This window comes from Struthio camelus, chromosome 1 (assembly GCF_040807025.1).
Source record: "Struthio camelus isolate bStrCam1 chromosome 1, bStrCam1.hap1, whole genome shotgun sequence".
Lineage (NCBI taxonomy): Eukaryota > Metazoa > Chordata > Aves > Struthioniformes > Struthionidae > Struthio > Struthio camelus.
Window position 1 is genome coordinate 164,587,432 of NC_090942.1, and position 12,040 is coordinate 164,599,471.

A 12,040-nucleotide genomic window follows, 5' to 3' on the forward strand; every position below is an offset into this window, starting at 1 on the left:
CAATCATGTGGCAATTATCTTTGCAAACAAGAAACAGGTGACAAAACGTATCTTATTTCCCAATGTTCATGGTGGAGGTAACACAGAAGGCAGCCTTTTTACTCTATATAGCAGACTGTTTCTATAAAACACAGCATCCAAAAAAGAACAGCAGTAGTCATCTGTAACAGAGCAAAACCTCTTTGACCCAAAGAGACAAATGAAAAGGATTATACATATTCCAAAATATAATGGAACCTGTGAGCACCTTATAAAGTTATACTCTTATTATTCACCCACACTTAAGGTATTACAAGATCGTCAACACACTGCAATATCACTGCTCATAAGAAGACTGCAATGCTGACAGTTTCACTTAATGTCCCTCTGCCAGTGACTTCCACAGCCCTACAACCACCATTCTTTAGGATTCTCACCTTAATCACAGCGCAAGATACTAAGTTTCCAAATACTTTTCAGGGTCAGTTTCACAAAATTTAAGATTTGAGCACCTTTTACAACGACCAGACCATCCAGATTGAAATTATGAGCATGAACTAATGCATTTCATGCATATCCCTAAATACAAAGCCTGTGTTCTTTACAATAAAACATTTCAGTTTCCAGGAAACTAAACCACATGTTACAAAGAACACGAGAGACCACTGAAGAATCAGTGCCAAAGGCATGGATATGGGAGATTCTAGAAGATAAAAAAAATCCTAGAACGGAGAGGAGGATTAACAAAAAAACGGTCACTTCTAACAATGGAAAATGACTTTAGATTCTAATTTGGGGTCCGGCACATCTACAAACAAGACACACTATCAGCTGCTTAAGGCTACAAAGAGAGCTCCTTTGCCCAACTCTGCAAAAGCTTAATACCCTGGCTGATACTGGCAGAGCAGACCATTAAGTCCAGACACAAAGTGCTTCGCTGGCAGAGCTGTGGCAGTGATAACTTCCAGGCAATAAGCTACAGCTAACAGTCAGGGGAGGCGACCCACAAAATGTACATCTACCCCAGCTTAATCCTGGCTGGTTATTCTGGGCCGCCTTGTGTCCGATAGAAGCTGGATACCATAAAGGATAATTTTACGCTGCTTACCAACTTAGGAAATGTTTCAAGGCCTAGTTTTTACACTCAATGGGAATGCTACAAACGGTATCAACCACGACTTGCATAACTCAAGAGTGTTCACTCAAAAACACATTTTCCTCGAAGAGGTTCTACTGATGGCAGTAATACTATGTGAAATGATGGGCTGAATATTCAGACTTTCGCTTCCTGAATAACTGCCAAATACGATACTCACAACTATGAAAAAAATGATTAAATATACAGTTCAAATGTTATTTTTACTCATTTAATGGGCAATGACTTAAGACTGCTTCCTTACCATTGGTTTCTTATATTTGAAGTTCAGCTTGCTGAAAACCTCCGCCCCTAAGGACTTAAATGAAGTTTACTCAAAGGAGATCGAAACATTTTTAGTAGCATCTGTTTAGCAAACTGTAAGATGCATGTGAATGCAGAGAATGCTAACTCTAGAATTACTGAAAATAAATATATTTCAATTTTGCATATAATCTCCCTATATAAACAGATTGCACCTGTATATACACTTGCACAATAAATTCTTTGCACAAATTCAAATGATTTGAGTTGCAGGAGTTCAAAGGCAGAGCTACAGCAGTAGTACATACAAAAATAATTCTTCATCAGAATTGCTTCTGTTGCAGCCAGACAATATTCAATGAAGCAGACCAGTTTTATAAGTGAAGACAGAGAAAAAACAAAGAAAAATCTTTTCCTCTCTTAGAAAAATAATTTTATGTGTTTTCTGTTTATGGAATTTAATTCTTTCTATTCTTACCAAATGACTTCAGGGAGTACCAAAATCGTAGCATGCTTTTCAGGTTTTATTCCTCCTGTGATAAATAGTGGCTCAAACTCAGAGATTTTACATGCAAGAGTGCACTCAATCATAAGATAGGACATTACAAAAAGGAATTTCCCATGACTACAACTGTGTTTAAAAAGAGATAATAAAAGGTTGAAAGGTTCCTTAAATGTTAATATTCACCACTTATGCCAACAACAAAACACAAGACACCATCCCAGATCAAGGTGGTGATTCATATGACTCAAAAGTCCTGTATCTGACACCGCTCACTACCTGACAAACTAGAGGAGCTAAAGGAAACATAAAAATTGACTTTTTTTCCTAAAGTAGTAAGTAACTAGACACCCAGACAGACTTGTGCCTGCAAAGACATGTTTGTTTCTTAAAAAGAGTTCACTTCTAGTATAATCAGGTATTACACAGATATCCATACAGGCTTTTTTTTTTTTAATATCTAAACTAGCACTCCTTAAAATATTTCCTGGAAGTCATTTCCACAGGTTAATCCACTGCTTGAAAATTCTTTCCTTTTCATTATATAATTCTGTATTTCAATTTATCTTTTCTGTTCTGTTCAGAACCTTCCATGTATTAATCATGCCTTGTTTTAGAATATATGTGTAGATGCTGCTCGACTCGACTGGGTCTTCCAATGAACTTATCTATGAAACAATACTAAAATATGACATACAAGTGCATGGGCAGCAAAGGGAAAGCTAAGGAAAATGCAGGCCTGCTGCTCATTGGAACAAGGGACCTAGCGCCAAAGAACACAGAAGAGGCTGAGGTACTCGGTGCCTTTTTTGCCTCAGTTTTCACTGGTAAGGTTTGCTCTCTGACCTCCCAGGTCCCTGAGCCTCCTAGCAGGGTCTGTGGGACTGAAGCTGTACCCACGATAGAAGGAAGATAGTTAGAGAACACCTGGGCCAACTGGACATACACAAGTCAATGGGACCAGACGGAATGTACCTCAGGGTGCGGAAGGAGATAGCCAACATTACTGTTAGGCTGTTCTCTGCATCTTTGAAAAATTATGGTGATCGGGGCAGGTTTCTAATGACTGCAGAAATGCAAATGTCACACCCATCTTCAAGGAGGAAGCTTCAAGTAGTTACAGTCAGTCTCACCTCAGTCCCTGGGAAGATTACAGGGCAAATCCTCTTAGAAGCCGTTCCCAGCCATATGAAAGACAAAGTGATTGCTAATAACCAACACTGATTTACCAAGGATAAATCATGCCTGACTAACCCGATTTCTTCCTCTGGCGAGATGACTGGCATTGTGGACAAGGGGAAGGTAGCGGATGCTGTGTACTTTCACTTTGGCAAGGCCTTTGATTCAGACTCCCATTGCGCCTTCAAGCAAAATTGGGAAGATACGGACTGAATATGTGAACGCATGTCAGGACTGGCTGCACTGCTGGACTCAAAAGTTCTAAACAGCAGTACAAAGTCCAAATGGTGGCCAGTTACTATGAGCATGCCTCAGGGATACATACTGGGACCGATATTATTTCATGTCTTTATTAATGACTGGGGCAATGGAATAGAGTACACTCAGCAAATTTGTGAAAGATGGCAAATTGGGGAAACAGTCAATACACTGGAGGGCAGAGCTGCTATTCAGACACACCTTGATGGGCTGGAGAGAAATGAGCTGACAGAAAACTCACAAAGTTCAACAAAAGCAAATGTGGAGTTCTGCACCAGGGTTGGAATAACCACATGCAACTACACAGACTGGCTAGACAGTAGATTGGCAAAAAAGAACCTGGGAAAACCTTCAAACTAATATTAGTAAGCAGCCCGCCCTGGCAGGGAAGAAGGACAATTCCATACTGGGCTGTTCTAGCAAGTGTGTAGTCACCAGGTCAACGGGAACATCATTCCCTTCTGTTCAGCACTTCTCAGAGTGCACCTGGAGCAGTCTGTGCTGTGTCCAGTTTTGGGCTCCACATTATAAGAAAGGCATTCACCTACTGCAGCAAGTTCAGCAAAGGGCAATGATGCTCCGGTACTGGACCAGGTTGCCCAGAGAGCAAGAATCTCCATCCTCAGATATATTCAAAATTCAGCTGGACACAGGCCTTAGCAACCTCCTCTAGTTAGATCTGCTTTGAACAGCGGATTGGACTACATGGCTGCCCATGATCCTTTGAAACCTAAACTGCTCTATTACTCTGTGAATAACTAACGCCTTGTTCCTGAAGCTCATAGTCACTGGAGGGATTTCTGTTCCTATATTTGACTGCACACAGAATCACAGAATCACAGAATGGTTGAGGTTGGAAGGGACCTCTGGAGATCATCTAGTCCAACCCCCCTGGCTCAAGCAGGGTCCTCTAGAGCATATTGCCCAGGATCGCATCCAGGTGGGTTTTGAATATCTCCAGCAAAGGAGACTCCACTACCTCTCTGGGCAGCCTGTTCCAATGCTCTGTCACCCTCACAGGAAAGAAGTTTTTCCTCACGTTCAGATGGAGCTAGCTGCCTGTGGTTCGGTTTGTGCCTGTTGCCTCTTGTCCTGTTGCTGGGCACCACGGAGAAGAGACTGGCCTCATCCTCTTGACACTCCCCCTTCAGATACTTATACACGTTGATCAGATCACCTCTCAGTCTTCTCTTCTCCAGGCTGAACAGGCCCAGCTCTTGCAGCCTTTCTTCACAGAAGAGATGCTCCAGTCCCCTCATCATCTTTGGAGCCCTCCGCTGGACTCTCTCCAGGAGTGCCATGTCTCTCTTGTCCTGGGGAGCCCAGAATTGGACACAGTACTCCAGGTGAGGCCTCCTCAGGGCTGAGGAGAGGGGCAGGATCACCTCCCTCCACCTGCTGGCAACACTCTGCCTCATGCACCCCAGGAGACCGTTGGCCTTCTTGGCCACAAGGCCACACTGCTGAGCTCATGCTTAACTTGTTGTCCAGCAGGATTGCCAGCTACTTCTCTGCAGAGCTGCTTTCCAGCAGGTCAACCCCCAGCCTGTCCTGCTGCATGGGATTATTCCTCCCCAGGTGCAGGACCCTGCCCTTGCCTTTGTTGACCTTCAGGAGGTTCCTCTCCGCCCAGCTCTCCGGCCTGTCCAGGTCCCTCTGAAGGGCAGCACAGTCTTCTGGTGTGTCAGCCACTCCCCCCAGTTTAGTATCATCAGCAAACTTGCTGAGGGTGCACTCTGTCCCTTCCTCCAGGTCACGGATGAATACATTGAACAAGAGTGGAGCCAGGACTGACCCCTGCGGGACACCGCTAGCTACAGGCCTCCAACTTGACTCTGCGCCATTCACCACAACCCTCTGAGCTCGGCCGTCCAGCCAGTTCTCAAGCCACCTCACCGTCCACTCATCCCACCCACACTTCCTGAGTTTACCTACGAGGATGTGATGGCAGACAGTGTCAAAAGCCTTGCTGAAGGCCAGGGAGACAACATCCACTGCTCTGCCCTCATCCACCCAGCCAGTCATTCCATCACGGAAGGCTATCAGATTGGTCAAGCATGATTTCCCTTTGGTGAATCCATGCTGACTACTCCTGATCTCCTTCTTGTCCTCCAGATGCTTAGTGAGGACCTCCAGGAGGAGCTGTTCCATCACCTTGCCAGGCATGGAGGGGAGGCTGACAGGCCTGTAGTTCCCTGGCTCCTCCTTCTTGCCCTTTTTGAAGACTGGCGTGACATTGGCTTTCTTCCAGGCCTCAGGCACCTCTCCTGATCTCCAGGACCTTTCCAAGATGATGGACAGTGGCCTAGCAGTAACATCTGCCAGCTCCCTCAGCACTCGCGGATGCATCCCGTCGGGGCCCATGGATTTATGGATGTCAAGTTTGGACAAAAGATCTCTAACCTGATCCTCCTCCACCAAGGGAGAGTCTTCCTTTCTCCAGACTTCCTCTCTTGTCCCCAGGGTCTGGAATTCCCCAGGGCTGGCCTTAACAGTGAAGACTGAAGCAAAGGCGGCATTCAATAACTCTGCCTTCTCTATATCCTTTGTTATCAGGGCACCCGCCCCATTCAGCAGCGGGCCGACGTCTTCCCTAGTCTTCCTTTTGCTATTGATGTATTTGAAGAACCCCTTCTTGTTGTCCTTGACGTCCCTTGCCAGATTTAGTTCCAGCTGGGCCTTAGCCTTCCTTGTCGCATCCCTGCACACTCTGACAACGTCCCTGTATTCCTCCCAAGTGGCCTGTCCCCTTTTCCACAATCTGCAGACTTCCTTCTTCTGTTGGAGTTTTGCCAGGAGTTCCTTGCTCATCCATGCAGCTCTCCTGCCTGCTTTGCTGGATTTCTTGCTCAGAGGGATGCACCCATCTTGAGCCTGGAGGAGGTGATGCTTGAATATTAACCAGCTTTCTTGGACCCCTCTTCCTTCTAGGGCCCTACCCCACGAGATTCCCCTAAGTAGCTCCCCGAAGAGGCCAAAGTCAGCTCTCCTCAAGTCCAGCGTTGCGATCCTACTCATTGCCCTGCTCCCTCCTCGTAGGATCCTGAACTCCACCATCTCATGGTCACTGCAGCCGAGGCTGCCCCCAACCTTCACCTCTCCAACCAGACCTTCTGTGTTCGTTAGTACAAGGTCTAGCATTGCACCTCTCCTCGTTGGCGTCTCCACCACCTGGGTCAAGAAGTTATCATCAATGCTCTGCAGGAACCTCTTTGACTGTTTGTGCCTAGCTGTGCTGTCTTCCCAGCAGAGGTCAGGGTGGTTGAAGTCCCCCATGTTTAAACATCCATTCATACACTGTAAATCAAAGGACTGGTTCTTAACTCTTTTTATTAAGTTAATTAATTGCTTAGTAACATACTCAGGATCAACATCTAAGTGGAAAATACACTGTTACTGAAGGACTACTTCACTTCTCCTTCACTTTTCTCTTCTCCTCTTCGCCTCCTATTCCTTTTAATTTTTTTCATAGAATCACACAATAGTTAGGGTTGGAAGGGAATTCTGGAGATTGTTTAGTCCTATCCCTCCCCCCACCCTTCTCAAGCAGGGTCACCTACAGCATGTTGCACAGGACCACATCCAGTCGGGTTGCAAAGACGTCCATGGATGGGGACTCCACAACCTCTCTGGGCAACCTGTTGTAGTGTTCAGGCACCCTCACAGTAAAAAAGTCTTTTCTTGTGTTCAAGTTTGTGCCCACTGCCTCTCGTCCTGTCATTGGGCACCATGGAAAAGCATCTGGGTCAGTCTTCTTTACACTCTCCAATTTGTGTATCTAAACACACTGATAAGATCCACCCTGAGCCTTTACTTCTCCAGGCTAAACAGTCCCAGATCTGTCAGCCTCTCTCCTCTCTCCATATGAGAGATGCTCCAGTTTGTTAATCATCTTTGTGGCCCCTTGCGGAACTTGCTCTACTAAGTCCATGGCCTTGAACTGGGAGACCGGAACTGGAGACAGCACTCCAGGTGTAGTCTCAGCCGGGATGAGTAGAGGGAGAGGACCACCTCCCTCCACCTGCTGAAAACGCTCTTCCTAACGCAGCCCGAGATACCATTGGCTTTCTTGGCCACAAGGGCACGTTGCTGGCTCATGGTCAACTTGTTGTCCATCAGGACTCCCAGGTCCTTCTCTGCAGAGCTGCTTTCCAGCAGTTCAGTTACTAGCTTGTCCTGGTGCGTGGGGTTATTCCTCTCCAGGGGCAGGACTTGGCATTTCCTTTTGCTGAACTTCCTGAGTTCTTCCTGAGGTTCCGCTCTGCCCACTTCTCCAGCCTGTCAAGGTCCCTCTGAATGGCAGCACAGCCCTCGGGTGTATCAGCCACTGCTTCCAGTTCTGTGTCATCTGCAAACTTGCTTAGGATCCGCTTGCTCCCACCATCCAGGTCATTAATGAAGAGGCTAAAGAGAATTGGACCCAGTATCAACCCCTGGGGGACACCACAAGTGACTGGCCTCCAGCTGGACTTTGTGCCACTGATCACATCCCTCCAAGCCTGGCAGTTCAGCCAGGTTTCAGTTCGCCTCACTGTTTACTTATCTAGTCCATACTTCATCATCTTGTCTATGAGGATGTTATGAAAGACAGTGTTGAAGTCCTTACTAAAGGCAAGATAAACAACATCCACTGCTCTGCCTTCATGCACCAGACCAGTCATCTCATCATAGAAGGCTATCAGGTTGGTCAGGCATGACTTCCCCTTCATAAAACCATGCTAACTACTCTCAATCACCTTCTTGTCCTTCAAGGCCCTTCTTGAAGGTAGAAACGACATTTGCTCTCTTCCAGTCCTCAGGAACCTCTCCCAGTTGCCATGACCTTTCAAGGATAACCAAGAGTGGCCTCACAATTACAATTACCAGCTTCCTCAGCACTCATGGGTGCATTCCACCAAGTCCCACAGACTTGTATATGTTCAATTTGTTTAAATGTTCCCTAACTTGATTCTCTTCCACTAAGAGCTGAGTCTTACTTGCTCTAGACTTTCCCACTGGTCTCAGGGGCCTGGGATTCCTGAAGGCAAGTCTTACCAGTAAAAACCAAGGTGAAAAAGGTATTCAGTACCTCAGCCTTTTCCCATGTCTTTTGACATCTGGTCCTCATTCTCCTTCAGCTGTGGGCCCACAGCTGAATTTTCCCTGGCCTTCCTTTTGCTGCTTGCAGAAGCCTTCCTTGTTGTCCTTCACATCCCTTGTCAGATTCAACTTCAGATGGGCTTTGGCTTTCCTAACCTCATCCCTGCATGCAACCCCATATATTCCTCCTGGGTCACCTGTCCCTGCTTCCATCTCCTGTATATTTCCTTTCTATATTTGAATTTAGTTAGGAGCAGCTTGTTCATCCATGCAGGCCTCCTGGCTCTGCTTGATTTCCTGGTCAGGATGGACCATTTTTGAGCTTGAAGGAGATGATCCTTAAGTATTAACCAGCTCTCTTTGACCCCTCTTCTCTCCACATTCATATCCTATGGGACATCGCCTCTTCCACAGATCTTGGTCCCAGTTCTTTGTTTATTATATTGGGGAGAATATCAGGAATAAAATGGTTAATATCCTTTCAAGTGCCACGATTAGCTTCTGCTAGAAAATTGAGATGTTTTTGTGCAAAGAAGGGACATCACTATTCTCAGACGCAAACATATGCTCACTCTAAACTGAATTTATGCTACTTTGTGTTTCGGAAGATATTTTCAGTCTTGTGGATTAGAAACTAACATTTTCAAACAAAACAAAAAATTCTAAAGCATGAAGGATTAAATTCTAGAGTTTGAACACTCTGCATGGACATCATGTCCATTCCAAAGGCTTAGCACAATAGAAGGCTTTAGAATCACTATATCCTCGTTTTGAACAGAGTGTTAAATTTCAACATTTGTATTGAAAAAGAAACACAGCAGACACACAAAAAGGAAAATTCCACAACATATAAAGTGATGAGACCAGTTTGGCATGGAGGAAAAACAACTAGAAAAAACAATAACCTTGGGAGAGAAAAAAAAAAAAAAAAAAAAAGGAGAGATCTATGAACTACTGACAGAGACCAAACAACTAGGGGCAAGCATTTCCCAAGGGAGAAACAAGCTACCTAAAGTTTAAAAGGGTCAATATTAAATGCAGATTAAAATAAAACACGTTAACATTAGTAAATATATGCACAAAATATGGAAAAAAATGTGGTTCCACAGCATAAGAACAAATGGGTAAATAGCTAATGTTACTTCTGCAAAAAATATCTGCTGTTGTCAATGGAAGTTTTGTGGGATTAAAATTTGCAAAAATAATGTTTACGTTATTTTATTTAGAATGACTCACCACATTGAAAAAAATATGGTACAGCAGTTAGTCATTCACATTAATGACAGCAGTTTAAGTTCTTTATAAAAACAATAGCCTCACAAATCCATGACCAAGTTTTTTTTTTTTAGGACTGAAAATATCAGCCATAACAAACAATTGCAGATAATACAAAGCACATAAACATTGTACTTTATGAGTTACTTTAGTGCTCTACTTCCCTATAGGCTATCCACACAGTGCCAGTACATTTAAGGTGCCAGTCTTTATTTTGAATATGCTGAACATTCTAAAGAACATTCTTAAAATTAGCTAATTCCCAGGCATATGACAACCCTTGACAGCTGTGATCCTCTGACTAATGGAAGCCAGGACTAAAAGGAATCCTTGGCAGTACTGCATCCAACCCTTCTGCTAGACATAAGCAGGACATCCCAGTTCCCAAGGCTTCTCAAAACCGGGAGAAGCATCAGGGAACTTGGCCCAATATTCCTCTCTCTCATCACCAATATTTCACAAGACTGCAGAGGAAAAAGAATAGTAATAAAAAAATTTAAGACAAACCCTGGAAATAAGTTGTGTTCATCTTGAGGGGAGGAAAAAAGTTTCTTCCTGTGCATGGATATCTCAGTAAAATTACTGCAACCTTGGGTTTATCAGAATATGAAACCAAGCACATTTTAACTGAGTAATGAATAGAACATTTTTTAATCCTCTCTTGAAGATAAAAGTAAGCCAGACAACTAGTTCTCATTAAAAAGCTTTAGTTTTTGATTTGAAGACTATCTGACAATGTATTCCATACTGCTCGGTTCCATTCTAAACCAGCTTCAGGTTCCTTTCCCTCCCTTCCAGTTGGCAGGCTGATCCAGAACTTTACTCTTTTGGTGGCTAGAATCTTTCTGATTTTAATTTTAATTTATTCACCATTAATAAGATGCTGATATATAAGTATTACTCTTTAGCTTCTTCCATAAAGATCAGTTAACCGTATCTCCTTTCAACCTTGCTTGTGCAAAGTTTCAGCAGCTAGTATCTTTTAATCTCTCACAAAAATTGTTCTCTAGCTCTCAGTTCAGCTGTCTGCTGACTGATTTATGGTAACTAATCATTGCTATTGTACCAGCTAGCCAAAATACAAAAAATTTCTTCAGTTAGGCCTTCACAATATACAGCACCCACGAAAGCAATTTTTGTAGACCACCAAGCACCTCTTCAGCCTACTACACTATAAAGAGAAATAAAATTGTTTTATCAAGGTCCCTGTCCTCTCTCTAATATAAAATTAGCACACTGCCTTTCACTTCAGGGCCAAAACTAGCCACCATAGGATACTGAGGAAACAGGCAGAGGGTATAGGAATGACTTGCCAAACGCTGCACCCTAACTGAGCAACAGTATCACAGCAATGACAATTTATCCTTAACAGATAAGTAATTAATGTCAGCCAGGTGTTGCAGAGTTAGTCACCTGTGTTCAGCCACCAACAGTTGCTGCTCTGTATCAGGTATCTGCAGCAAGTGAGTGATAGCGTTGGCTTACCAGGTTGCTTTGTTTTCGCCTGCCAAGAAGCAATCATCACTGATCATATTCACCAAACCAAAGTTTGAGCTCAGCAGGAGAAAGCGAGCAGCTTGTGCCTTTCTCAGAGGCAAGGGTTCCCAGTGAACTCTACTCAGCTAAATCAGGCACTGAAGCTGGAGCTAAGTACATAGGAAGGCAGAGAGGCTTAAGAAAAGGGGTGAAGGGATTTAGATGGCAGAGGATTTTGTTGAGGAGGTATGGTCCAACAGCTGCATTGAAATCTTTAGCGCCCCTTTAGTTCATCTGGGTTGGGCGCTCAACTAAATCTCTATCATAGTTTAACCTAACACATTTTATTTGGCCTCTCTAAAGTAGATACAGTGAGTTACCATGACTCACTGATGAGCAATCACTTACTGTTGCTCATACTCAAGTCATTTGAGAAATAATGTTTGTCTACAGGAAAAAGACAGGATCCAGCTACAGGCTGCTTCTATACATCTGAACTGTCTCCCAGGGAAAAGGGATTCTTTTTGGAAGTAAGGACAGTTTGGCAGTTAAGAAAGTGAACTGGGACTCAGACTGGCTGGATTCAATTTCTGGTTGTTCCATAAACATCCTGTGTTATTGCAGAAGTCATTTCTGCAATAGCTCAGCATATTTGTGCTGTAGCTCTCTAGATATGGAATTGTAAAGATAAATCCAGTACCATTTGTAAACTGCTCAAATACAGTAGGGATTAAGAAAGCAGACAGAAAAATAAACACAGGCATTATAACAGATTGGTTACAATGTTGACTGCACTGCTTTGATGCTACCCACTTCTGAAAGTAACATATTAGTATATTAATTTACATGTTACCCTCCTTGTATGAATAAAGAAAAACAATAAACTTTTGTAT

At 43.8% G+C, this 12,040-nt stretch overlaps 1 protein-coding gene across 8 annotated transcripts in view; it reads right to left on the reverse strand.

Annotated features, from left to right (window-relative positions):
* Positions 1–12,040, reverse strand: part of UBAC2 (UBA domain containing 2) — a 110,840-nt gene that overhangs the window by 30,530 nt on the left and 68,270 nt on the right. Inside the window, exon 1 of one of the 8 annotated variants that reach the window (XM_068928362.1) lies at positions 1,857–4,142. The exons of the other annotated variants lie outside the window; for them this stretch is intronic. Within the exon in view, the coding sequence (XP_068784463.1) occupies positions 1,857–1,981 (125 nt within the window). The 5' untranslated portion in view covers positions 1,982–4,142. Of the gene's footprint in view, positions 1–1,856; positions 4,143–12,040 lie in introns of those variants that run through there. 8 annotated transcript variants of the gene reach the window in all.